Source organism: Chanos chanos, chromosome 15, assembly GCF_902362185.1.
Source record: "Chanos chanos chromosome 15, fChaCha1.1, whole genome shotgun sequence".
In the NCBI taxonomy this organism is placed as follows: domain Eukaryota; kingdom Metazoa; phylum Chordata; class Actinopteri; order Gonorynchiformes; family Chanidae; genus Chanos; species Chanos chanos.
The window spans coordinates 5,836,269-5,863,962 of NC_044509.1; the positions used below are offsets into that span (position 1 = coordinate 5,836,269).

Sequence of the window (27,694 nt, forward strand, 5' to 3'; positions counted from 1 at the left end):
TAAATCAGATTTGTCATCTTATAAGACGTTTATTTAAGAGCTCGGGTGTTTGTCACTTTAACCAAACTGTATCAATACGAACATTCGAAATGAAGATCTGAATCTGCACTCTCTTCCCCCCAACTACTGGTAGGCAATAAGGCGTCTCTACGCCCTTAAAATAAAGACGTACTGTTTTCATGGTCCCTACAGGCGTCCAAGTCGGAAGCTACTTCCTATTTCCGCATGATGTGTTAATGAAAACAAGAAAGCTGACACAGTGGATTGAGAGGCTGTAATACACTCCCTTTATTAACCGAAACGGAATATATTCACCTTAACAATGGACTACTCTGGGAAAGAACAGGAGGCCATGGCTCTCATGGCTGAAGCAGACAAAAAAATGAAATCGTCACACTCATTCTTTGGAACGTTATTTGGGTGAGTATTTCCTCTTGTTGGCACACCGCGATTTATTTACAAAGCATTATAGTTGGGATGGACAGCGTCATCGGCGTTCAGGTCATAACAGTAAAATCAAACCGGTTTATCGCAGTCTGTCAGGAACAAATGTAGGTGCGTTAAGAGCTTGAAAATTCGTTCACATTATGTATCGTTGTATGTCGCAGCAAGCAGAGCTTCTGTTCGACTAACATAAGCAGTCACTGTTGTGTAGACAAACACTGACGAACCTCAGCCATTGCTTAACCTTTAATGGTATATTTCGTTTACTTGTCAAAGTGGCTGGGTCGACGCTGGGAAACTGTCATAACTCCTTTTTTATGAACGTTCTCCCCACAAAAAATAATCTGTTGATTTACAACGGAGCTTTACCCTAAATTTCAAATATAGCATATATTAGCATATATAACATGCTGCTTTAAAAGCTTTGAATATTAAGCTGTGACGCAGTTGCTGTTCCAACAACTGTTAACATGTACATGTCTTGATTGTTAAGGAGTTCATCCAAAGTCGAGGAAGCCTGTGACATGTACACAAGAGCGGCCAACATGTTCAAAATGGCAAAGAACTGGAGCGGTAAGTAGAAAACTTCCCACTTTAGAATATTCCGTAATGGTGCGGTGACGTTTTGCGATCGCTTTTTGAATTCGATGGGATTTATTCGAGGGAATAAAAACATTCAGTGGAGCCGCGTTTTATGCAATGACAACGAGGTAACGCTATTGTTTACTATGCTGTAGGTGCAGGCAATGCCTTCTGCAAAGCGGCGCAGCTTCACTTGCAGGTGCAAAGCAAACATGATGCTGCCGTGAACTTCATAGACGCTGGAAACGCTTTTAAAAAAGCTGATCCTCAAGGTAAAATCTAATTCTTCAGAAACTTTATGCAGTCCTATATATAATTATACCTTCTTCTAAAATAGTACTATACTCTACACCTAACAGAGTCATTATTAGTGCAATGCATACAAAGACTCCAAACTTCACTACCTTTTTTTTTTTTTTATTTCCAGTCACACACACTTCAATCCAGTGTATTTTTGTGACTGCATGAGATTTTAAATGTTTTAGTTACATCATATAAAACCAGTGTACAACACTGATATAACATGAATCCACTGTAAGCCTTAACCTACAATACATCTGTTTGTCTCCTCCCTCAGAGGCCATCAACTGTCTTACTCGGGCTATTGAGATATACACAGACATGGTGAGAACCACACAGCACAACAGAGCGTCTATAGTCTAGTATTGATGGCAGGCCACTCCCCTTTTAAACCAGTGGTCAAAAGCATAACAATCAGACGCCCTCCTGTTGTTCTGTCATTTGTTTGGCGAGAGAGAATAACAGACAAACATGTGACAGTTGCTAATGGCATGTATGTATACAGACAAGTTTTAAGGACTGTGTGTGGGGTTTTTTTTGTTTGTTTGTTTTTTTCACATCATGTCCTTGTAGTATTTTACTCTAACTGAGAACTTTTCATTGGGTCGTACCTGTATCATAAATCTATAAAGTGTCGAATTCATATTTTCCAGCGATAGACAGAATGCAGTATTTATACTTTTATGCCAAGTCTAAAACTTTTATTTTTGGCTCTTACTATACTTGCCCCTCTTCTCTTTCTGCAGGGCCGTTTCACCATTGCAGCAAAAGCACCATATCTCTATTGCTGAAATCTATGAGTCTGAGCTCGTGGATATAGACAAAGTAAGTCCCTCCAACACAAATATCTTCATCTCTAAGCATATGTCCATACAAATATAGCCAATATAACTGATTCAAACAAAAGCTTCATTCATTTTTATTCAAGCAGTAAAACAAATATGGAAAGAAAAATCATGTTTATCTTACATCAGACTGAAGCTAACTGGAGCATCATTCTTTTGAAAATACAGTAGCTATTGTTTACAACAGTCTAAGATTAATTTCAATCTCTTGGAGAATCAAATGGTGATGCATGAACTGACGTAACCCACTAATATCCGCGATATCTCCATTGGCAACTGATGTGATTTGACGCGCATCTCCCCAGAAATGTAACTACGGTTCACGTGACTGTGATTGATCCGCTTAGTAGCATCACCCTCCTCTGCTTCAATCGGTTCAATGGTCGTACACACCATCTCCTCGGACGTCTTCTGTTTTTTATGCGTTGCAGTAATTTCCGTAAAACTAACTATTGTGCAACATTTATTAACCCCAACTCCAACATGATCCGTTTGTTTGTCCCCCAAAGTTTACAGACTACTCCTTCTTTTTAACGCAAAACTTTTATATATATCGCTGTGCAAAGACTGAATTCCGCCACCGTTTGTAATGCACAAAAAAAACTCAACACAGCGGCATAGAAACCTCACCACAAACTAGTTTTGGCGGTGTAATTATATAGCAACGCAGACACACCTGCGCAAAAGTATACTTGTGCGTTGGTGTGTCTACGTCGCTCTTTAAATTTCTACTGTGTTGAGTTTCTTCGTATACTGCGATTAATGTTGGAGCTAAAGCTAATAAATGGTGAACAGCAGTAACCTCTACTGAAAATACTACAATGCAGAAAAGAGAGAAGTGTGTCCTGGCCAACTTGATCAGTAAATTGCGAGGACGTAAAATAGATGAACTTGTATGACATGTAACCGTTTAAATAATGACCTGTTATAAAAGTCATTTTAGTTCGCCGAAAAAAAAAATTCAATGATTGAAATCAAGGGATAGCTCAGTTAAGTTGCATGGGTCGCTCCATTGGAAATCAGTGTAATCAGTCGTAATTCAGGCAGCACTACCTTTGATTAGTTTGGAGGGAATTCATACAGTTTACCGAAACAAAAGTAAAACTATGGTCTGAAATGTACGTGACATACTCGTGATACGCATTGTAAGTGTAAAGTAATATAAACATAATAGTTCCTTCTACTGAACTGAACTGAAACTCTTGTCACTTAAAGAAGTCACCTTGTGCAGTCCTGTAACGTCTCTGGATTCGTCTTACTCTGTGAATTTCTGAGGAAGTAATGTCCAGTTTCGGGCTCCGACCAGTTTGCTTGTGGACTGTCTTCGTCTGCGAAGAACTCCTCCTCGCTCATTTCTGAAGTGCTGTTGATAAGTTTTAAGATAGCGTTCTCTTCGATTACAAATTCATTATATGTATAGAATCTTAAAAAAAAAAATCCAAATAATGCGTACGTACGTTAAGCATAGGCTATAGGTATATATTCCAAATTGATGGCAGATTGCACAAAGACCTGAGAAGCGGAGTCGCAAGTTACTGTCCTGTATTATCATCCACTACAACGGCTGGATACATTCTCCTTAATTGCTGAAGCATAGTACAGTAATTTTTAAACGTTCCCACAATATGGACGATGTTTTTTTTTTTTTTTTACTGCCAGTCAGGGCTGCCACTGGCGACTATTTTTCTATCGATTAATCTGTCGACTATTTTACTAATTAGTCTATAAATCTAAACGATTAGTTTTCCTCCAAAAGTCAGCCTGAACATTCCATTTAATGGTAATTTAATAAGGGTGACAAGACAACACTTACGGTGGTTTTGCCTTTTCTGGCGCTCCATCATCCGGAATAGCGCCTGAGTGTTTTCTCTTCAGGTGCTCGTGCATAGCGCTAGTACTACTGTGGTATGCCATAGAAATTTTGCACAGTTTACAAACCACCTCATTGTTTTCTAATAATTTGAAGTACTTCCATACTTTCGAAACCTTGGGTCTTTTGAAACTTTTACACGGAACCACTTTCGAGACCGAGTCGGACTCTGCTGCAGCCGCCATGATTTTTAAAAACTGTAGCTGGCGCTGACCAATGGAGGAGGGTCTATCTGCAGTCTCGTAGACTACACGACACACCCACTTTACTACACGACACACCCACTTCAGTACACGACACACCCCCTGAGATAACTTCCTGGATTGCGACAGAGCGCATTTAGGCCACGCCCACACCATGAAGGAAAACAATGCGGCATTTTCCATTGATTTGCATTGCACAGTTCTCTTTATTGTCTTAAAACTAAAATCGCAACCATGATAAAAAGCCGTTTCGTAGTGGGTTGCACGGCAAATAAGATGTCGACATCAATGTTTTAAACCAGCGCATCGTTTTTTTTTTTTATGAATTTGCCTTTTTGATCTCTAAAACGCTTCAATTCATTATAACAATTGTTTTTCATCAATATCACTACATTACTGCTGCGCGCAGGACGTCAGTTGATTTTGGCTCCGGTCATAGGGCAAGTAGGGTCTATCTGCTGTCTCGCACACTGCACGACACGCCCACTTTACTACATGACACACCCATTTTAGTATACGACATGCCCCCTGAGATAACTTCCTGGATTAGTATGAGACGTCACAGGCCCCTAACCCAAACCACAGCCCTAACCATAACCATAGTGGATGTGTCATGCAGTGGGTGTGTCATGAAGTGGGTGTGTCCACAGTTAGACCTACTTGTCTGGGTTAGACTTTTTTGTTGTTTCTCCCGTCTCTCTAGAGAACGTCGTGTACCAAACACATCGCACACTGAACTGATTGGTTCTCACGTGGTTTTCATTTGCAGTTGGATGTTCGCCATCTCAGTTTCGTTTGGCTCTGCGAATTCGTACTGATTTCGCATGATCAGTGCGAATTTCGCACCCATGCAACCTGATGAGAGTGATGTGCAGTTCGCTGCAGTGGAAGCGTACCGTAAAGTTCACATACTCAGTCGTCGGTTGACGCAGCAACTGACAGAGTTCTGGAGATATTCCAGGAATTCTTCTTTAATGAGAATAAATCTTAAATTTTGTTGGTTATCGATCAAGATGTATGCAAAACCTCATCCGTTTGTTTTCACAGGCTGTGGCCCACTATGAACAAGCAGCTGATTATTACAAAGGGGAGGAGTCCAACAGGTAAGATCTCTAAGTTGTGACAGGTAAGATTTCTAAGTTATGACAGGTAAGATCTCTAAGTTGTGACAGGTAAGATTTCTAACTAATCAGTTGTACTTGTGAGGCTCCTATACATATCTCTGCAGATGTGATGGGGAATTTTCTGCCAATGCAAAAATCCTTACTCTACCTCTAATCCTATAACCAAAGAATGGATTTTAAAGGACTGTATATATATTGCACAGCAAAGACCGGGCAACGTATCTGCCATACTCTTTACCTATTAAGTTCAAGAGTCGAAATCTTGTTCAGACGCTGGGTGTAATCATAGACTTGCTTTAATTGTGCAGGTGGAGAGAAAAGGGAATACTAATATTAAACAGACATTTTTTTGCTGACTGTTATTTAAGTATGCTTTGGGTAAGTTTCATCATTTTTGCTTTGTTCTCTGCCATAGCGCTGCCAATAAGTGCCTTCTCAAAGTGGCCACGTATGCGGCTCAGCTGGAACAGTACCAGAAGGCTATAGAGATATATGAGCAGGTGAGTCATTTCAACACAAATACAAAACAAATACCGTCAGTCTTAAGTGATCTATATCTCTGTCTGCGCTTTTTTCTGTCCTCAAAGAATTTGAGAGTGTCTGTCTCTGTGTGCGTTTTTCAGATTGGAACCTACGCCATGGATAGCACTTTACTCAAGTATGGCGCAAAGGATCATTTTTTTAAAGCGGCGCTATGCCACTTCTGTGTGGACATGCTAAATGCTAAGGTGACTGAATTTGAATTCACACCGCACAGTTTCACTCTAGTGTAACCGTATGCACAAATTCATGTGCTTTCCAAGTAGGTCATGTCATTTGATCTTTGATCATTCTCTTAGCTGGCTGTGCAAAGATATGAGGAAATGTTTCCAGCTTTCTCCGATGCCAGAGAGTGCAAACTCATAAAGGTTAGTGTCTGCTTTTATTTCCATGTCACTTGGTTTAGGTCATAGAAGGGCAGCCTTTGTCAGGTGTGCCGGGTTAGGCTGGGGTAAAGTAATAATGTGATTGATTTGTAATTGAATTGTTATGCTCTAACTTTTAATATTTAATTGCAAATAACTAATAGCTCTTTAATATTCCTTTTGGATGTAAGACAGGAAAGGGAAGTTCACACTTAATCATCACTCTGTTGTCTGGTGAAGTTTACATAATCATCAGTTTGTCTTCTGATTCTCAGAAACTTCTGGATGCCCATGAAGAGCAGAATGTCGACGCATTCACTGATGCTGTAGGTTTATCTCTTCCACTAACTTCTTTCTATTAGTACTCTCCTACAATGTATAAGAATGTTTTTTTTTTTCACTATTCTGAAAAATGATTTGTCTAAAAAAAAACCGAGGCATTTTTAGTAAGATATGTATTTCACCAGTATTTTAGGGAGTTCAACGACTCTGTTTTTTTTAAATCAGAAGGTATATCACATACTTAGAGATGTAATACCATGTATGTTTATTGATATCTCAGGTGAAGGAGTTTGACTCCATAACCAGGCTGGATCAGTGGCAGACCACGATGTTACTGAGAATCAAAAAGACCATTCAAGATGAGGAGAGCGACCTTCGTTAAAGCCCTACGACCTAAATCGACCGTTCTCGATCAGTTCATTCCTCCATCTCTTTCTTTTCCACATTCCATGTACACACACACGTACGCCTCATATCCTAACATCAGCTCCACTCAGTCCCTCTCTCTCTGTCTCTCTCTCTCTCTGTCTCTTTTGTGTCATCCTCCTGGTAAGTGTGACTGACCTGCCTTCTGTTTTCCACTGGTTAATAATGTCTCTGTCAAAAAAAAAAGGGTCCAGATTCCAAAGAACACTAACTGTGAAGTCTTGTGACATAGGGATATGGAAATGTCTCCTGTACTGTTTATCCACACACACACACACAAAAAAACAACTTTGTTCCAGCTCTAACCTAACTGCACTATCTAGGGTTTCAGTAGGGCTTTGATTAGCTTAATCAAATGGGTTTTGGGGAAGGACTGAGACTGAGGCTGTACACACTCTCTGGCCTTCCTGAAAGACGGTCGCTAAGATTTGCACTCATATCTGTCAGGAAGTACAACTGTTTGCTGTGAGTTTTTTTTTTCCTATTATGAAAGCAATAAGAACGGTTTAAGTTGAGGTGTTCTGTGTTTCAACGACTGTCATTTTAATCACCGTATCTGTCAGCTAGACTGATGGAGCATTCCAAAAAAAAAATGTTTTCATGTAATTTATTACGGAGTTACGAAGCACCTGAATTAGATTTTGATTTATTGTCATAGTAGCCATTGCAAACTTGTTTCTGTAATGGTGGCAAATTCCATAAAATATATTCAAAAACACGTAAACTAAACTGTGAACATGCAATGCCATCTTTTTGTTGAGAAAATATATGGTGCTTTATACTTTTTCCTCTATTGAGGAAAATTGCCCATGGCTAAATGTTTTTACGTAAACACAAAATGACATGTACTAAATTTAGAGTTGAATTACAGATATGCCAAAATGCCAAGGACCTTTTTTTTTTTTTTTTTTTTAACAATTCCAAAATGAAAGAAATGCATCCGCGAATGAAGGATGTGTTTTGCTCAGACTTTGGGTGATGTAAAACATCTCCATCCACTCTCTGTGATGAAGCTGGATGGAGAAAAACCAATAAGAATACAGTTTGTGGAAAAACAGACAACACTTGGGAGGGGGTCACATCAGTTTGATTTAAGCAAGTTACTGAATTTATTTATTTTGTTTCCCTTTTTTAATGGTTTTTTTTTTCTCTAAGTATTTTTGATCACCCTAAAGCATCAACATTAAGTTATTATTTAAACAGCTCTCTAAAACTAGGTTTATATTATGTTGCAGAAGGAGAGAATAATATAAAAACCATTGGTAGAATAGTCCTTTGAAACCTCTGTTTTTCACTCTTTTGTAACTTATAGCTTTCATCCATCTTTCTTCTGTTGTCTGCACTCAAACATTGATCTGACTGGAGACAGTTTGAAAATGAAAGGATTTTAAAATCTGCATGTTTGATGGATTAACTGCAGATAACATTGCATGATGTAATTTATGCCGTGAATAAAGTTGTTATTCAAACAGGGCATGGCAGATTCCAGTTTTCTTTAAGAGAAGTAGACAAGTTGAAAGCAAGCAGAGGCTCTTCATGTCAATGAGATTGTAGGAACCAACATCAGTGTGCATCCGGTTAAGTTAAAATACATGAACTTGGACTTAAAGCTGTGTTACCTCCTTGATCCAAATCCAATCCTGTGTCCCTCCAGCTGGATGATGGCTTTACTAATTTAATGATAAATAAAAATGGTTTGGTTGTTATTGACAAGTGGTTTCCTGTTTTCACCTTATTTCCTTCAACTCACAAACATAAGCTCTACTTTGGTCGGAGAAGACAAACGGTAAACAAATGATGAACTAAAAAGATTCTTGAGATCTGTACATCTCATTGGAGGCTGCATGAAGCACTTAAAAAAACTGCATTTAAAATGTGCTGGGATTGAAATGTTTAATTTTATTAATATGATATGTTAAAATAATATATGGAATTAATGCAATTTTCTGGCCAGTTACTGACTGTCCTTTGGACTTTATGGAATTGAGGTTTATTTGTGCAGACTAAAAAAACCCCCCAAAAAACCTATAAATCTTTTGAACATTTCCAAATGACTGGTGATTGCAGTGGGACAAGTCTGTGACGACGCATCACACTTTAATAAACTTAAAGGTATACTTTTTACAGAGTAGCACTTCTTTTCACAAATGCACTTTGTCACTTTGAAAACCCTACACAGATTCCACTTCATACTGCCAGTTATTCCCGTTTAGTCATCATCTTCCTCTTCCTCGTCTCCCTCCAAGCCCTCCTCTTCCTCTTGCGCCCTTTGCTCCTCCTGAGCCGCCTCCATTGCCTGCTCCTCCTCCACAGTGGGATCCAAGGCCTCCATGATCTCAGGTTCACTGGGATATTCACTCTCAGGTGGTGGGGCCAGACACGGGGTAAAGTTCTCACCTGCAAACTTCATTCCCCATCCAATGTATATGTTCTCAAACTTTCTGTGAAAAAGACATTGTTTTTTTAATATATATAGTGATTGATACCACTCACACACTTTCTCAAAAGAAAATGTGGTTTTTTTTTGGGGGGGGGGGGGGGCTTCCTTTGAGACAGTAGAACAATGTCATTGTAAACATACACATGGGTATGCTGGGGTCAGAGGTCCCAGTCACCCAACCCCAAACCTACAATCATGCCAATTTTCCATGCCCAGAGGCAGACCAGAGCCAGAGGACAGTTAGCGTAATTGCTAATTAAAGAGCAGTTTTCTTACCTTCCACTTGCATAGGCATAGGCTCCCGGCCAGATGTTAGAGCGAAGTACAGCGATAGCAAACTGAGGGATTAGTGGGGATGACAATCTGGTACTCCAAGGAGAAGTATTATGGATCTCTACAAACACACAAAATCATACACACTCAACCAGTTCAACAAGGAAAAACGTACTGTCTTACTGTGAAACTACACATAGAGAATCTGAAGCTGTTAAAGACATATTCTCTTATCATGTACTATTGTTTAGGTTTTATCATGTACTGTTGTATAGGTCTTATCATGTACTATTGCATAGGTCTTATCATGTACTCTTGTTTAGGTCTTTGGTGTGGTCTTTTATAATGGGTCTAATGCAGGGATCTCAAACTCCGGTCCTGGAGGGCCGGGGTCCTGCTGTTTTTCTTGTAGACCAACTAAATAGAATCTCTGATTGGTTGAAGAGTGTCCACACCTGTTTTCAAGGTGAAAATCACCAGGTAACTAAGAGGTGAAAACAAAAATCAGCAGGCCCTCCAGGACCGGAGTTTGAGACCCCTGGTCTAATGAGTTCACGCCAGGACAGGCTGTGCGTAAAGAACTGACCTGCGTCCTCAGATAAGGGGGTTAAGAGCGGTGGTCCAGCCTCATGCTCTTCCTCATCAGCACCTTCTTCTCTCTCCTCCTCTTCTCCCTCTTCGTCAATGTCTTCCTCTGGTTTTTCAGCCACGCTCACCCATGTGCAGCGACCCTAACGACCGCAAGATAAACAGATGTTTGTGTGACAAACCTAGTTCTCAAATATCATAGTATGGTCGTGTCACAGGTTTTATGGGTGTTATTTGTTTTGTTTTGGGGGTTTTTTGGCTTTACCTGTGTCAGGATGTGTTGGACGTGATGTACCCATGTCGAAACAGACTCTACCATTTCGTGAGCGCTGATACCCTCAAAGTCGGGATTTTCCTCAAAGTTGTCTCTGGCTCCTTCCTCTTCCTCCTCACCTTCCTCTTCTCCAAACTGGTAGAATCCCAGCGGACTGACCTGTGTACTCGCCGAGATTCGGGCGATCTGGGCCCGGAGGTAACTGGCCTCGTTTCCAGGGAACGGCGGGTAGCTGATGACAGGGGCGTCCAGTCGGCCTGTGAAAAACTTCCGGATCTGCCGCGCCGCAGTGATCTGAGCTGGGGTGACCGAGGGTAGCTTCACCCAGGGCAAACCAGGTTCTCGACACACAAAATAGGTGAACTTGTTTGCACCGGTCCGGTTGGGCTCCTTCGGCACTACAGGAGGTGGCTTGTAGGTTGATTTGGGATGTTCATCCATCTAAACAAGTTTTATGAGCAGAACAAACAGCAGAACATAGTGGTTCTTGCAACTGGAGTTTCAAGGAAAAGTAACAGACATCTGAGAACAGTCATATGACTATTGGCAGAGGAATGATAAAACGGAGAAATCCAGGTGTTACTCACCACCTCAACGACTCCTGTGTCATCTTCATCCTCTTTGACCTCATCCTCTTTTTCTGCGTTATCTGTCTCCTCTGACTCCTCCTCTTCCTCTTCACCCTCTCTGTACTCTCCCTCGGCAACTAAGTAGTTGGTCTCCCTGCCTAAGATTTTACCCCAGAATCTGCAGCGTTGCAGGGGCTGTGTGTCTACCAGCTGTTTCACTGCCAAAAACACCCTCTGCATCTCCTCTCTCCCTAACCCCACCCCTGCCTGCTCGAGATAAAAACTCACCTCTCCAACATTGGGTAAGGGTGTCTCAACCTATGACATAAAGAGATAGAAGTTCCGCTGCTGACCTCTTTCAACGTCATACAAACCTGAGCCATCCACACACCCCAACACGAACAGAAAATTGTTCATAAAAAAAAGGAAAGCTATTCAAATTTGACCACTATAAAGGGTTACGTTGTCTCACCATTTCTTCGTCGTGATCAACTTCATCGCCTGCACCGCGTGTAAACAGCGCGCGCTGCTGGTCGGCCAGGTGCTCCGTGTCCGAGGTGAGAGGAATATCTCGCAAAGTGCTCTGCTCGTCCTGAAGCAAGCTGCGCTTCAGGTCAAGACTCAAGTCCTCTATTACATCTACGGCGTTTTCCAAACGTTCATCCATCACTTTAGTCAATAACCGGGCAAGGTGGTCATAACTGATAAAGGAATAAGGCATCAATCCACACAATGCAAAACCATGGCCTTAACGATCCAGTCAACAGTACCTTAAAAAAATATGGTTTGGCAATATTGTCTAAGACTACATGTAACAGTTAGCTGAGCAGTTGAGTTAATCACGAATGACTGAAATGACCGCAAATGTAAATGTAACATTTTAATTATCGCCCAAGCACTTGAGACGAGCTTGTTGTTAACGTTATTAAACTGCACTGATTAAAGATACTCACAGATTCATGTTTGTTTTTGGACTGTTTTTCAGCAGAAAAGCCTTAAAGGAGATTGCTGCCCGCTCCCTTTCATCTTTTAGAGCCTTTTCTTGAGATTCCATCGTTATAGAAAAGTTAGCTCCGTCACACTTTCAAAAAGAGACTAAATGTGCAACATCTGAACGTTTCTCCTTTTGTTTAGATTAGATGTAATCACTGTTAATCGCCAAATAAATACAACATCGAAACGACGCTAACGGTTGTAATCGTTACCAGGGTTACACATTTGTCACTAGGATAAACAAAACGGTTACTAGGGAAGAGCATGGCGCGATGTATTCACTGTTTTGAAGCTGGTTCTCTGTTCTACCATCAATTGTTCAACATATGATCGTCATTTGTAGCCTCATAGCATGAAAACGTAATCGTTTTAATTATTAAGCAATGTAAAATGAAGTCATTTTATGATCTTGCAATAGATAAATCGAATCTTGGATGTTTTCGGTAGAAACTTGCTTTGTACCTTGTTAAAAAGCATTCAAGAAAACATTCCAACAATGTGCCGGTCTTTATGGCTCTTCTTAGGTATTACTTTTCAGATAAAAGTTCAAAGTTCAAGTTTAAATAGGTACACTGGGCTCTAAATAAAGTCTAAAATATATTTTCAGACATTTATATTCCGTAATCAAAAGGCTTATGGCACTCTTAGCACGCGCACATTATTTACTCGTGCGGAAGAAAGGATGAAGCCAGTCATAGCTGAGGTTAAGCGGTGTTTGCTATGCATCGACCACCAATTATTTTGATATGTGCTCAAGCCCTTGCGAATAATAATACCTTCATATATAAGTAATAAAGGCAACACTGCACGGAGAACACTCTTTACAAAGATACTGTCTTTTATTTCAGAGACATGACAAAACATTGCGTTTGGGAATGACTGTTAAGGGAGATGAAATTTTTCTTTTTTTTTTTTTCCTTTCTCTTATTTTTCAAACAAATTTTGAATAAACATCTAACAAAATAATCTATTACACCTGCTTTAATTTCAGCTTTTCACCAATTCTCTGCAAACATCAGAAACGTTACTTCCTGACACTGATGAAACCCTTTGAGGTCGATGATAAAGACAAAGATGATCATAACTTGAGTTTGCTCAAATCAGCAGTTTAAGCAATTATTGCCTTTCTGTTTCTAGTGGTCTTGCTCAGCATCGACCGTAGCTGTCTCGGCTTCCGCACCACTGTCTTCCACCGCGTCTTTTGAGTGCTCAGTAGCGTCGGACGATTCAGTGTGCATCTCCTCCATCTTTTCCTCACTCTTCTCATGTGACTCAGGACCAGAACTTTCTACTGCTTCAGGAACGTCCTCCTCCAATAAAAAAAAAGAAAAAAAAAAAAAAAGGCATTCGGTTAACCTTAATGTCTTAAACAGTTCATTTCATACCAGACAGAACACCCCAGACAACTGAAGAGGATGTTTAAGTTACTTTAACGGCCTAATCGAGCGCTTTCTGAGGACCGTACCTGTGAGACGGCATCTGCGGAGTCCTCTTGGCTGGCGGTCGCCACCTCTCCTTCCTCCATAGGCTCCTCCTCTTCCTCAGTTCTGACCAATAGAGGTTGGGCCTGGGGTTCGGGCTCATTCAGTGCTACTGGGGCGGGGCCCGAAGCTTCTGTCTGCACCACTGACACTGCAACGTGCTGGGCCTGCACCTGACGGAGAGATGGAGGGAGGGAGGGAAGGAAAGAAAGAGAAAGATTACAGGAAGGGTTTGAATGAATGAATGACTGACTGAATGAATGAGTAATTCTGAGAAAAAGGAGGTTTTTTTTTTTCCTGTAATGAAATGACTGGAAAGCGAAGTTTTTTTGGGGGTTTTTTTTACCTCTCTTTCCTCTGGTACCTCCATGGGAGCAGGCTCAGGCATCTTGGTGTTGGCCTCCAGGACGGCCATGATTGATGAGGGAATGTGGGCTTGCTGAAGGCCAGGAGGGATTGGGAATGAAGTTTCCAGCAAAGTTAGAGAGAGAGAGAGAGGGGGGGGGGGGGGGGGGGGGGGGTCGCTCAGCACACAGTCCAAATAAATTATTCAAAAAACAAAATACGAGAGAGAGAGAGAGATCCGAGTGGTGTGAAAAAATATGACAGGGCCCAAACAATATTTATGTATTAATGAATGCTAATAAAGTAACTGCATTATCTATGAAGCAACTACACCTCAAACACTAATCTTCTGTTAGTCAAGTACTGAGTCCTGTCTTCTTAACTGAACATTTATCTTGACCACTGTCTGTGAGTTATGAGATAAAAATTGCACTACTAGAAAAGGCAGTTCCATCCTACACAGGACCGCAGGCATTGAGACTTTGGCTAACCACTCACTCATTTCCCCATAAGCACAACCAACCACAGGGTCTAAATATATATTACACCTCATGTAAAAACTGAAGTGTGACAGTCACCTGGTGTGGGGTGAAGGAGTGGACGTGCTGAAGGAGGGGCTCTCTCAGCTCTGGGCAGCGCTCAAACACGCTGGTCAGCTGAGGAGGGGGCAGCTGCAGAAGAACGCTGTAGGACTGGGGTTTAGTTCGCTGACAACACTTCACGAAACCTTCCCAAACCTTTGGGTACTTCCATACCTGCGCAAAGAGGCACGGCACATTTAACTCTTCGCACAGATTCTACTCAAGGAAACTTAAACAGAGGACTCAAAACCCTGTTTAGATTTTCATTTGCACTGAGCACCCACATCATCCACTGATTACTTTTTAAATGACAAGTTACTACTTTTTTTTTTTTTTTTGTATTTGGATATGTTACTGTACAACTTGTTAGCTGGGCTTTCCACACAGAGCAGTCTAAATGGATTTAACTGCAGCTGGGTATTTTGCTCTTGAGGACTCCGCAGCACAGACCTCGCCTCGCTTGGTGAGCTGTGAGGTTTGTTTGCGAGGCACCGACCTGTTTGAGGATGAGACGGGACAGGATGTTCATGACGAAGCCGCCCAGGCGGGGGTACATGGTGAGGGACTGGATGACCGTACGCATGAGGAGCATGGGCAGGGGGTTCTGCTCCATCAGCTGCTGCATCACCACCGCCAACACCTCCGAGGTGTACACGTTCTTCTCCCCGAAACACAGGTTAGTGGCTACGCAAACACACAAGCACAGACAGACACACACAGACACAGACACACACAGACACACACAGACACACATGCATGCACGCACGCACAAAGAAAGAGACAATGAGGGAATAAGCAATCAAAAAACAAAGAGCAGCCACATTTGAAAATTTGACTGTTGAAGCCGATTTCCCATGCGGATGCCTTAACCTAGAGTCTGATGTCCAAATGAGCAGCTTGAAAACATGGCAGCTGAGGTGGACATCTATCTTTACCAAAAAAAGAAAGAGAGAAAGAGAGAGAGAGAGAGAGAGAGAGAGAGAGAGAGAGAGAGAGAGAGACCAACCTTTGATGATGGACTTCATGTCACACTTGGTGGAGTCTATGTTGTGCAGGGCGATGAGGAGTTCTCCCGGGGTGAGAGGAGACATGGAGGAGCTACCCTCACCTATGGAACAGGGACATTTTAACACGTATTACCATTCACACAACAACAGACCAGAAAACACTGCACTGTTCAAGGTTCATTTCCCAGTGTAGCATCAGACAAAGTCTGCATAAGGTTAAAGAAAATGGAGATTTCTAAAAGTCAATGTGTGATGTGGTGGGTATTTCTCTTTAAAACAAAGGGGAGGGGTGTATTTTTTTGGGTGAGCTGGGGGTACGTAAGGGTCTTACTATGCTGTGTGCCAAGGAGCCTGTTGAACACTTCCTTCACAACGATGGGGTTGAGTTTGATGAGTTTGGGCAGGGCCTGGATCACTTCTTTCTGTACAGCACCGAAACACACAGACAGTACCCAACATCCTGTGTTATCAGGGAATGCTCACATTCACACACAATCAAAGTCTCCGATTATAATTTCTAATAATAATCACATCCATCTGAATGAAAGAGCATCTGACCTTCTCCAGTCCGTTGATGACTGGGATGAGAAATCGTACATCTGGCACTCGTTTGTGATAGAGATCCCTTACTCGCTTCACCAGCTCCGGAGACGGAGGCACTGGAAAGAGAGACAGTGAAAGAGAGGGAGACAGAGAGACAGACATCGACTGTCAGATACTGTAGATTCATATATATATATGTGTGTGTGTACAGTGAGACCTTACAAATACACAGCCTCATATGTTACCATATGAACCATAAAAGGGAGCGGTACCTTTGTCAGTGAGTATATGCAGGCAGCGTGTGACCAGTGTCTCTGCTCCTTTAGGACAGGTCTCCACTAACAAGAGCAGATCTGGAGAGTTCATCCCCATACCTCTGATCTACACAGACCACAGAGAGAGAGAGAGAGAGAGAGAGAGAGAGAGAGAGAAATGCAGAATGTCCTTGCTATCACTTCCATCCACTGACAGAGGACTATTCATGTGAACTGATTTTGGCCTTGACAACACAACATAACTTACTAAAGCAGTTAACATGACTTACTGAATCAGTGCTAGTGTTCTCATGTTAATAGATATAGAAAAAAAAGAGAGAGAGAGAGAGAGAGAGAGAGAGAGACTTACAGGTTGCTCAATGACTCGGAGCACACTGCGTTTGATGTCGGCGATGGCCTCAGTGTAGACTGCGGCCAGTTCGTGGACCAGCCGGTGGTTTAGAGGCAGGAGAGAGAGGTAGAGGTACAGGCACTGTCTCACTGTCTCCTCTGTCCACGGTGCAGCGACCTCTGAACACAGCAAAGACATCAGCATCAACATCAACATCAACATCAACATCAGTGATACAGGGCAGAGCTGTGAGTGAGACCAGAGCGCCTCAAAAGCTGGGATTAAAACTAGTCCCACACTCAACTGTGTTTACAATGGAGGGTAATTTAGTCCATGACTTGTCTGGAAAGAAAGAAAGAAAGAAAGAAAGAAAGAAAGAAAGAAAGAAAGAAAGGGGGTTTTCGAGGTCATTTTCACATGCAAAAATCTCTATAAAAACCGACCTGTATCTTTGTCTGCCCCAAAGAGGATGGAGGGGGGGTTTGGGTGGACGAGCAGCTGCATGTAGTTGAGGGCAAACTTTTCGATGTAGTCCCTCAGGTGGTCTTTCTCGTACATTCGCTTGATAAACGTCAGAGCGTTGGAGCGCACCTGAACACAGAGACAGTGTTACTAACACCACCAACGAGCCTCACTCTGTCACAGAGAGAGAGGAAGGAGGAGGCAGTTAGAGAGAGAGAGAGAGAGAGAGAGAGAAAGAGAGAGAAAGAGAGAGAAAGAGAAGAGAGCAGCATGGTGTGGACATTGCTCGCTCGCTAACCTTCTCTTTCTCGTGCGAGCTGAGGTCCAGGAGAACGTGGAGGTACTGGAACTGTCTGGAAGGGCGTTTCACGATCAGCTCCTTCAGCGTGGTCATGCCCAGGTAGACACGCGACTGCAACACACAACAACCAGTACTGGCACCCAGTATAACCAGTCTCCCAGAACACAGCGGTCCCATGCGCAACATCCTAAGCTTTGCTAAAGTCCCCAACAAGCACTACCACTCATATCATAAATCAATTAATGCTTTTGTGTGCCATTCTTTACCAGTCAGTCAATCCAGTTTCAGGAGACTGAATTATTTAAAATGAGCAGGGGACTTTCTCTAAGTTTTCTACAGCACGAACTGTCCTTTGCCACAGCACTAACTGAACATTTGAGTATCTCTGCTCTTTGCTATTACACTAATTAAACAGTTGGGCATCTTTGTTCTCTGCAATAGCACTGACTGAATATATTTGAGTATCTTTGCTCGTTACCTCATCCTCACAGTACCGTCTTATAACCTCCAGGGCAGACTCTGTGATCAGAGGGGCCTCCAACACAAGCTTTGTGAAGAGTCTAAGGGAAAAAGAGAGAGAGAGAGAGAGAGAGGGAGAGAGAGAGAGAAAGTGAGGGATGGGTCAACCCTTTACCTACTCAACACTGAACCTGACATTACCGACAACAGGGCACGCAAACAGCCCCGATTAACACAAGATCCCCATTACACATCTCACAAAACACGGAAAACTTTGAAATATTTGGTTCAAAGACAAGGAACTGTGAAACCCAGAGATGTGATGGACATGCTGGACTGGGGGCGTACTAAGAGCGTGTGCAGAGTTTTCGGGGTGTGTCTGGGTGGGGGGGGGCTTACCCGTCCCTCTGCTCTGGTTTCTCCTGCAGGCCGGAGAGCAGGGTGAACAGACAGTGCTCGTAGCTGTCCAGGGAGGCAGAGGGCAGCTGGCTGAGGTATTCGTTATATTCCTGATAGAGCAGCGAGAAGGCCAGGTCGCTCCTGCTCCGGATGTCCTCCAGAATGAACTTCAGCAGGTCCTCCTTCATCACCCCCTCAAACTGGGTCACCAGACGGGCCAGCAGCTTCACCCGAACCTGAGGGAGAGAGAGAGAGAGAGAGAGAGAGAGAGCTGATTAATACAAGGAACGAACAGTAAAATAAAAGACAATTCGTGGATGTTTCATCAAACACTGTTTAGGATTCACGTCAAGAGGAACTATATGAAGTATATGTGTGTGTGTGTGTGTGTGTGTGTGTGTGTGTGCACGTGTGTGTGTGTGTGTGAGTTGGGATTGTGATTCCCATCCCAGTGACTCACATGAGACATTCCACTCTGAGCAATAGCCTTCTCTGATTGGAGGATGCGTTCGATGGCCATGTTAGTCAACTTCTCCAGCTGAGTAGACGACAGAGGCTGAACTACATCAGCCAATCGGAACACTTTCTTCCGTCCACTAGCCCCAGGTGCTCTGAATCAAACATCAAACCGACAAATGCAAAAAAAAAAAAAAAAAAAACCATACAAAAGAGAAGAAAGCAGGACATTATTAGATGCGAAACTGGAGCTCACTACATATAAACCCTTGTTTGTCATTGGCTGAGTGCGTGATTGACGGATGGATTCTAACTTTGGCTTGGCGGTGGGCAGGATAGGCTCCGGCAGTCTCTTGGGTTGCGGCGCCTCGGGTTCAGGCGGGGTTTGGCTCTTGCCCGTGTGAGATCCCAGGACAGAAATGGCCTGACCGTACCCAGACATCCGGCGGATGATAAGAGGGTCTTTGGAGCTGGACGACACGTCCGCTGCCCCCTCTCCCTCTCTCTCCTTTACCTCCTCATCGCGGGCCTTACACTGCTCCAGTCCTGAGACATACAAACATAGAGAATAAATATAATAGACTCAGTCCATTCCCTCCTCCATCATTACAATAGAGATATTCAAACGCAAACAGTTAAGCTATATCTATATATTTCTATATATCTATACAGCCAATACAATTCTATACCAAATGAGAAACAATCATTTTTAGTCACTGTAACATTTGGAAAAGTAATGATAAAAGAGAGCGATTCCTTAAGCGTAATAAAGATGGAACACTGTTAGAGCCAGGTACTCAGTGAAGTTTTCTGGGTGGCTTATTGCTGTACACAATCAGGTGTTTGTTCTCGGTCTGTCTATCACGCCGTCTGTCTTACCCGGTCCGATGCCAGCGGCAGTCATCTGTGTGGCCATGAGCCGGGCCAGGTGTTTGATCTGGGCCTCGGTTCCGGCCGACTCCACGGGCGTGTACGTAGCCTGGAAAGAGGCTGGCATCACATCGGGCAGGTACACCATGCTGATGAGAACCTTCAGAAGAGAGAGAAAGAGAGAGATCAGAGCATGTTCCTAATGCCACACCACAACTACTCTGTGTGTGTGTGTGTGTGTGTATGAACTTAAAACTGAGATTAAAAAAAAAACTCTTGGAGCGCAGCATCAGCCTTCAAATCAAATCATGATCAAACAGCACATCGAAAAAACTGACCGCTATCAAATAGCTAAGTTAAGTTAATAGAAAACCAAAATAAGGTACTTCAAAAATATTCTACGACTTTAAAACGCAGTAGTGTGGATGGCAAACATACATTCCCCACACCTAACAGCAAACAATAAAAAAAAAAAGCCTGCTTGCAGATATGAACATAATAATAATTAATTGAGAAACAATTCAAATAATCACTAAGGGCCAGGCAACACACATATAAAGACAGAGCAGCTCTCTGTTCCGGAGCTGGACCCTCACCAGGTTGGCTACGTTGTCTGGCGTGAGTAAGGGTAACAGGAAGTCAGCGGTGAGGTCGATGGCGGACTGCGTCCCCGCGGAGGCTGAGGGTTTGGGTAGCGTGACTGGAGCTGGCTCTTCCTTATCCTCATCATCCTCTATCAAAGTGGGCTCTGGATTGAAGTCACAGCCAGGGCATGGAAGGATGCAGAATGTGTGTTTTAGTCTAATCACTGACTCAGTCTCTAACTGGTTTACATCTGAAACCACTGCATGCACATCACTAAAAACTGGTAGCAAGCATTTATAATGTTACGATGCACAGCGACCCTGAACTCTATGAGCTCTCTGAATGTCGTTACAAACTGGCTAATAAGCAGTATAGGAGAACTTTAACTAAATCCTTTCAACTCTAAAACTGACATCCCCGCGGATGCAGAGAGCAGTTAAGTCAGGGTCTGAACTTCCTGAACTCACCCATTTTGATCCTCTTGCCCTCGCTGTGGGGTTCGTGTCGGGGTCGTTTCCGTGGTTCCCGCGGGGCGGGGGTGAGGCGGGCGATGTCGTTCTGGGTCATGCCCAGGTCCAGGAGCAGAGTGCTGATCTGGCCCTGGAACTCCAGACTGCTGGGATGCCTCAGCACCGACACAAGGTGCAGCTTCAGGTTCTTCCGGACGCTGCTCACCTGAGACTTGGCCAGGGTTGGAGGCAGGTTTGCTGGAGGACAGAGTGAGAGAACATTAAGTCATTATCATGGTAAAATATGCCAACACAGAGACTGCATAGAGATTCCAACGACCACAGATCTCATAAAGTAAGTGAATTTTATACAAGCGTATAATGTACGTGTATGACAGTCTAATAAGATATGAAGCTCAACTGGGGACAAGGCCCAATCAGAGGAGCACTGTTACAAGGAAGGAAGCAGACAGACAAATGTAAGAGCAGAAAATGCATAAACAATATGGCAGAGAGACAGGAGCAGGAGAGACAGGTGCCAGCATAAGAGAGACAGGAGCGCAAGACAGATGGCAGTGTGAGAGAAAGGAGAGTGAGAGAGACAGGAGCAGGAGAGAGACAGGAGCAGGAGAGAGACAGCAGCAGGAGAGAGACAGGAGCAGGAAAAAGACAAGGGCGTGAGAGAGACAGGGGAATGTATGGGAGAGACAGGGGCGAGTGTGAGAGAGACAGGAGCAGGAGACTGACCATGCAGCGTCTCATAGGCCTGCACCACCTCAGACATGAACATGGGCCGCTGGCGAGCCAGTGTAGCCAGGGAGCCCAGAGCCGCGGTCAGGTTAATGCTAGAGATGGCTGGGTGAACCATGAACTTCAACAACTGCTCCAGAGCAGACCTACCCTCCTCACACAGAGCATCTGAGAGCGAGAGAGAGAGAGAGAGAAAGGATAAACATAGTAAATGACACACACAGGAGGTCACAGCGGTGGTTATACATTCTGACCAATACGTGCAAGTTTTAGAAACGCGTTGATCTTTCTTTCTCCCAGTACGTAGGACCGGTGTGATGTTTTCAATATCTGAACCCCTCTCACCGTAACGAATGTACGAATGATCTCGAGGGATTTTGTCCAGGCTGATGTCCCCCTCCTGTTTTTTGGGCACGTCCGAGTCGGGCGTTCTCGGGGACAGGGTGATGATGAGAGTCTCCGTGAATTTGATGGCGTGCGTTCGCACGCCGTCGTTATCAGAGTCGAGCAGCGCCAAAACGTCCTCCTTCATCTGTGTCACCATATCCCAGCATGCCTCCTGCATGTCCGACACGCTCTTAGATCGCACAAGCCACTGAGAGGAAACAAAAACACAGATTTATCTCAAAAGAATGATCCGGAATAATGTTACAGTTATTATCGGACTAGTCCCACTAATACCGAAGTTGAGGAAATTCAACGTGTGGGACCTTGAAAAACACGGGCTTCCAACCGGAGCAGAAAACGACAGCGAGTTTCTGTGACAAACGCAGATTGCGGAGAGGTTTGCTGATACCTGCAGAGCGACCTTGTAGAGTTGAGTGAGGGTAAGAATCGCCTTCTTCACCACGTTTACGCTCTCGTCCTTCAGCAACATGTTCAGGTTGGCAATCAACTTCGGGAGGAGCTCATTGTCCCTCTTACTGTTAAACACAAAGGGCACCAAAATAAAGAACGTTCCGGATTTATCCAGTGACAAAGTACAGGATGTCACCTCTGCGGCATCGCGTAACAATACGGGAAAACACGCTCACCAGGCCTCCTCGATGAAGCCGATGACAAGTTTTCTCACTTCCATTGATTTATCTGTCTGAAAAGCTATGATTTCCTAAGAGAAGAGAGTGGGAATGAACAGAGAGAGAAAGAGTTAACGGGCAATAACAACAGAGAGAGAGAGAAAGAGAGATTTAACTAAATTTAATGTTGTGTCAATGGCACTACTCTGATGTAGCTTTTAGAAATGCGTCACACTTACATCGAGGAAATTATCGAGCAAAGAGGGGTCTTTGTTGATGATTAACTCTTGAACCTGATGATGACACAAACATATGAAGTCACATGTTAGTGCACAAAAGCCTCAAAACTTATGATGAATCTTTTAATGCTACAAGACCAGAAAATTTAGTCGGGTATAACGTTGATATTTTCTTCCCTCTGTGAGTAATGTCTCCTACTATACTGGAAGACAATATTATGTTACTTAATGTCAAAACTCACCTACTTCAACACTGTTACTTTACTCTCTGAAGACAAAAGTGTTGATGTAACTTGATGATAAAACTGACCTGTTTCAATACTGTTAGTTTACTCTCTGTAGAGATGAGCGCAGCCTGGTTCAGCAGTTCCACGACCTATGGGGCAAATGTCAAAGGTGAAGGTTTAAACATGAATGCAACAGTATGCACAACATAAAATTATTCCTTGGTCCAAAAAGAGCACACCATACAAAGTACAAATATTTTTAGAAAGCACAGAATTTCTATCAGATTGCAAAAAGACTGACGCAATTGTGATTTCATTTTTCAGAAACATTTTCCCAGCGTATTATAGGAAAAAGAAAATTGCTCAGCAGTTCAGTAATCTGGTTAAAATATTGTTAACTGCACAACCTGCCACCTGTCTATACGGTTTCTCATTATAAAGCATTTACATCATCAAAGAACAGATCACCAAACTAAAAACAAGTGGGCTTTAGGTATGGAGGGGATTAACTGATCTGTAGCATCATCGCCTGTTTTCATCCCCATTATTATTAAGCCTTGTTAGAGTGCAATACCTTTTCACTGGTCGTCATGTCAGCAGCCGACTCCTCCTCCCCGCTGAAGAACTGCAAGGCTACACTGGTCCGGACCTTCTCCTCTCCGTTGTCTGACGCCATCCTGACCGATTCTGAGGGGCAGATGGATCAAGATTTAAGGAAAAAAAAAAAAAAAAAAGGTTGCAAATGTATGTTTATAGAAATGTGTACTGTACCAAGCAAATACAAATCAAAACTGTGTGTTCCAAACGTGATCATTCTTTCTGTTGTAATACATCAACCATTTTTTTCATCATATCATTTTTTTTTTTTTTTTTTTTTTTCCAGTTTCTGCTGTTTGTGCACCATGAAACCCTGCGAATCCTCCTAACGTGTGTCTTGGGGAATGCAAGTTTTTTCTTCCGCCCTACACAAACACATCTGGGCTAATCACTACCTTTAAGAAGTTCTGATACAGACCTTTTTTTAATCTTGAATTTGAAAAAGAAGAAGTGCTACATTTTCTTTCCCCAAGTAAGGTACTATTCCTCTAAACTGACAAACTGACGAAAAGTAGTGTTCCGTTTGGGACTACATCGGAGCAAAGCAAAAAAAACTGCTCGTCCTGACTGGAGGATAAAGAGAGGTATTAAGATGATAAACTACACGAGTTGCAAAAGAAACATACCAGCAGCTGCAATGGTCAGCTACTTTAGCTTGCTAGTTAGCTACTTAACTTAGCAAGACAGCTAGTTAAAAAAGACATATTTGAAGTGTCAGGGGTTGCAGCAAATTTTCAAGTGTATGTCAAGTGTACATTTCTCACCCGAATGAAATCTGATTGTTCCTCTGTAATCGATAATGAGCACTAATACTATAAGTTAATATGAATTATGAACAATTCCCGGCCATTGAAGCGCCATGTTGAAACACAAAAGGAACAACATCTTTTAACCTCTGCAAAGCACTGTGGGAAATAGAGTTTACAACTCCACGTCCAGCTTAGGTCCTGATTAGGTCTTCTGGTTAGTAAATGAGCAAGTAGTGTAGTTAAATGGTTCAGTGTCATGACATCTCTCTCATAAATAAAAGGAAAATGGAAAATCTGCGATAGTCGGCCCTTGACGACCGTGTGCTGAGCAGCCCTAATATCTGACCAAGACATTTAGGCTATTTGATTATCTCCTGTTTTGCACCTGGATGATGGTCAGCGTGCCGATGACGTTTAGTGCTTTCGATCCTTCGTACTTTTTTCAGTCGTTTTGCGGTAGACAATTTAAAATCCGAAACCTCTGTATACCTGTTTCCATTTGAATACAAACTTTGTGGCGTTTACCAGAATGTAATTAATAGGAGCATTATGTCAGAAAACGTCATTGCCTTACAACTGTTTAACGTAAACCGTAAAAAAGAATCTAAGGTGTACTACTCCATTATAAATGAGTGTGAAAATGATTACTTACACTGAAATGCACAGACGTTGAAATGTTCCTGGTGATGCAAATAATGTTGATCATTCCTCGAGGAAAGCTCTAAAAATGAAAACACGTACGTTTACTTAATTCCAGTCTCTGAAACGAAATCTACAGAGACAGAAATATAACTATACCTTACTGTCTTAGTTCATTGATAATGATGTCCAGCACCTTTTTTGCCCCTGAAATTTAAGTAAAAATGTATACGAACAACTCGTTAAAAACAATATCACGTTTATTTTTTTTTCAGGTTATATTCTCAAATACAAAAAACAGCGGTGATTTTAGACTGGAAACAACCTCTTTTACAGACATGGTATGGTGTATGAAACCTCAAAAATATTTATGATCAGTGAACAGTGATGGTTGTTTCCACCGGACTGACAGTCAGATGATAGGCTACATTTGGTGAAAACACAATTTAGTACAATATATATTTATGTAAATCTGCTTTATATACTTTCATGTATTACATTCGTTTAAAATCAAGAGAAAAAAAATAATTGCCAGACAGAAAAGCACACCAAGCCAGCCATATTAAAACTGTGGTTCTTTGATCCAAAAAGTTAAAAACAACAACAAAAAAAAAAGATTAAAATTAAAAAAAAAAAAAAAAAAAGCAACACCAGATGTCAATGTATGTGTCCAAAATCCCTGTGAAACTGAACGAGCTTTCTAACTAAATATATGGACACACAACATTTAAGGCGGGGCCCGTTTTTTTTTATTCTAATCAAGCTACACCATGCAAAGCCTTTGTTTTCAATGTTCTGGATTCTCATATACACACAGGGAAGCAGGAAGCAGCATCATTGAAAACCAAGCTGCATATCATTACCCCACAGAGACCAGAACTCATCTGGGAGCTAGCTAAGCTAATGAGCAATGGACTGGGGAAGTATCTCCGGCTCACGGTTTGATTTATTATTTGTCATTGTGAGCTGAAAGAATATACGTATACTTCTTTGATCCAGATGCACCATTGATCACTATTCGAGCTATCTGACTACTGTTTTTGTTTGTTTGTTTGTGTATCTATTTGCGACATTTTTTATGTGCACTTACACTACACATTGTAGTAAATGCTAATTGTTGTAGTGGAAGCAGGAGAAAAATGGGAGAACATGCTAGCCAAACACAAATAAAAGTCAAACAAGGAATATATTTCTGGGCCATGGCCACAATTAACTGGTGGGGACATGAGATATTTTCCATTGACCATATTGGTCAATGGAAAATCATACTTACATGCTCTTTAGTATATAAAATCCAGCATAGAATGATGGTCAAGCCAATTCTAATTGTAAATGTAATTTTACAATTAAAATTACATTCGAAAAACTGAGCATGGATTAAAGTTCCTGGATGTGGATTTGTCAAGTATGGCTTGATCCAAGCTTCATTTGGGGATGTTTTTCCCATCATGCAATTTGATATGAAATTTTTGAAGGGGAGGTGCACTTGCCAAAGGTCCAGCCAATAATATTTAAGAATATTTAACATAGACTTTATAAAACTGTGGATTACTTTATGCATCCTTTCAGAATTCCTCAAATGTACTGAATCTGATTGAAATTAAATATATGGACAACAGAAAAAGAATGACAAGTTGGTAACCATTATTGTGTATTTTCATTTATCTTGGATTTCTCAGTAAATGTTTTCTCAGTAAAGGAAACTACACACATACAAGTGGTTTCTTTATACCTGTGTGCAATGCACACTGCACATAGAAGCTGTCTGCAAATTATTCCAACTAGGAATGTCCGGTTCCCTGTATTATGAACTAGGTTTATGTAGTGAGCTCAGTTAAATGAAAGTAAATAAAAGCTTATAGTAAACAAATGGTGTGGTGAGTCATCTTAAATTGTATGTATTCAAATGATAAAACTAGGGTGAAAACTGAACTGGTATAGCAGTCTCTACGTGCAACTCACTAGGCAGCCGCCACAGTCTGGATAAGTATAAAGCGTTCTAGAGTATTCTTAAAATCAGTATAAGGCTAGCGCAGGTCAAGGAGGAGTTAGTCTTTCATGAAATCTCAGCAATACCCTTTGAGATTAGAATGTGTAATTTAATGTGTAATTTAATAGATATATGGTGGTTTACAGCTGTATGTGAGTTTATCAGAAAAAAACAATCGATAAACAAGAACAGTCGGTGTATCACACCGACTGTCCACTTATGAATTTTATAATACATATGAAATATGTATCCAGTAAAATATATAAACACAACAGTTGTCTGATTTTAACCATTTGATATCACAATATAAAAATGTTACTTTTAACAGATGGCTTTATGTATATTAGTTTTCAAGACGTTAATCTCAAATTTCCAAAAGTTAATATTCCCAAAAACACAATGACAACTTTATTATAATAAAATGAAAAATGGGCAGTTTTTAAAAACCATTTGCTATACTCAAACACCAGTAATTTCCAAGTGCACTCCAAAAACTTGATTAACTCTGAGCTGACATTTTCCCACTTACTGCTGTTTTAAAGTTCACATGTCAAAGTCTCACTGAACAACATTCGTAAACTTGTCATAAAATGACTAATGGTGTGAACAAAAGACTTGTAACATTAGTAACAATATACTGAAAAGACAAAGTTAGCCCAGGGTTTGTATATGAACCCCCAACCATTATATTCATCATCTTTGGACCATGCGTGAGAGTTAAAAATACGCCGGTGAATAACTGTCATCATATAGGGCCTGTTACCTTGGAAATGTCATACCAGATGGTTGTCTTCTAGTTTCTTTGAAACCCTATCATTCATTGAT

The 27,694-nt window shown here is 41.9% G+C and overlaps 3 protein-coding genes across 3 annotated transcripts; 1 reads left to right on the forward strand and 2 right to left on the reverse strand.

Annotated features, from left to right (window-relative positions):
• Positions 1 to 252: 252 nt before the first annotated feature.
• LOC115828419 (alpha-soluble NSF attachment protein) lies at positions 253 to 7,750 on the forward strand. Its single transcript, XM_075353624.1, is given in 12 exon segments — positions 253 to 420; positions 938 to 1,017; positions 1,182 to 1,298; positions 1,604 to 1,650; positions 2,073 to 2,093; positions 2,095 to 2,151; positions 5,292 to 5,347; positions 5,784 to 5,868; positions 5,992 to 6,096; positions 6,208 to 6,276; positions 6,549 to 6,599; positions 6,836 to 7,750. Coding segments are annotated over 12 exon segments (888 nt in total). The 5' UTR covers positions 253 to 322; the 3' UTR covers positions 6,938 to 7,750.
• A 1,440-nt stretch (positions 7,751 to 9,190) lies between these two features.
• Positions 9,191 to 12,179, reverse strand: rsph4a (radial spoke head component 4A). Its single transcript, XM_030793106.1, has 7 exons — positions 12,079 to 12,179; positions 11,598 to 11,826; positions 11,144 to 11,443; positions 10,548 to 10,997; positions 10,281 to 10,425; positions 9,698 to 9,815; positions 9,191 to 9,422 (listed from the first exon to the last, which is right to left on the reverse strand). The coding sequence occupies exons 1-7, from the start codon at positions 12,177 to 12,179 to the stop codon at positions 9,191 to 9,193; spliced, it is 1,575 nt and encodes a 524-aa protein (XP_030648966.1).
• Positions 12,180 to 12,978: 799 nt separating this feature from the next.
• Positions 12,979 to 24,358, reverse strand: sympk (symplekin). Its single transcript, XM_030792808.1, has 27 exons — positions 24,256 to 24,358; positions 23,469 to 23,581; positions 22,978 to 23,043; positions 22,668 to 22,721; positions 22,447 to 22,520; positions 22,209 to 22,335; positions 21,758 to 22,007; positions 21,410 to 21,580; positions 20,681 to 20,920; positions 20,225 to 20,376; positions 19,638 to 19,788; positions 19,073 to 19,304; positions 18,763 to 18,913; positions 18,303 to 18,538; positions 17,923 to 18,004; positions 17,442 to 17,555; positions 17,125 to 17,272; positions 16,700 to 16,860; positions 16,348 to 16,456; positions 16,091 to 16,191; positions 15,864 to 15,954; positions 15,532 to 15,633; positions 15,022 to 15,209; positions 14,523 to 14,699; positions 13,946 to 14,038; positions 13,584 to 13,772; positions 12,979 to 13,428 (listed from the first exon to the last, which is right to left on the reverse strand). The coding sequence occupies exons 2-27, from the start codon at positions 23,568 to 23,570 to the stop codon at positions 13,252 to 13,254; spliced, it is 3,738 nt and encodes a 1,245-aa protein (XP_030648668.1). The 5' UTR covers positions 23,571 to 23,581; positions 24,256 to 24,358; the 3' UTR covers positions 12,979 to 13,251.
• Between the last annotated feature and the right edge of the window lie 3,336 nt (positions 24,359 to 27,694).

Coding starts and splice junctions, on each gene's coding strand:
- rsph4a (XM_030793106.1), bottom strand. CDS start 12,179: ATGGAATCTCAAGAAAAGGCTCTAAAAGATGAAAGGGAGCGGGCAGCA. Junction 11,827..12,078: donor CCAAAAACAAACATGAATCT/GTGAGTATCTTT, acceptor TTCCTTTATCAG/TTATGACCACCTTGCCCGGT. Junction 9,816..10,280: donor CCCCTTATCTGAGGACGCAG/GTCAGTTCTTTA, acceptor GTGTGTTTGTAG/AGATCCATAATACTTCTCCT.
- sympk (XM_030792808.1), bottom strand. CDS start 23,570: ATGGCGTCAGACAACGGAGAGGAGAAGGTCCGGACCAGTGTAGCCTTG. Junction 19,305..19,637: donor TGCCGCTGGCATCGGACCGG/GTAAGACAGACG, acceptor TGTATGTCTCAG/GACTGGAGCAGTGTAAGGCC. Junction 15,210..15,531: donor CATGAAGTCCATCATCAAAG/GTTGGTCTCTCT, acceptor GTGTTTGCGTAG/CCACTAACCTGTGTTTCGGG.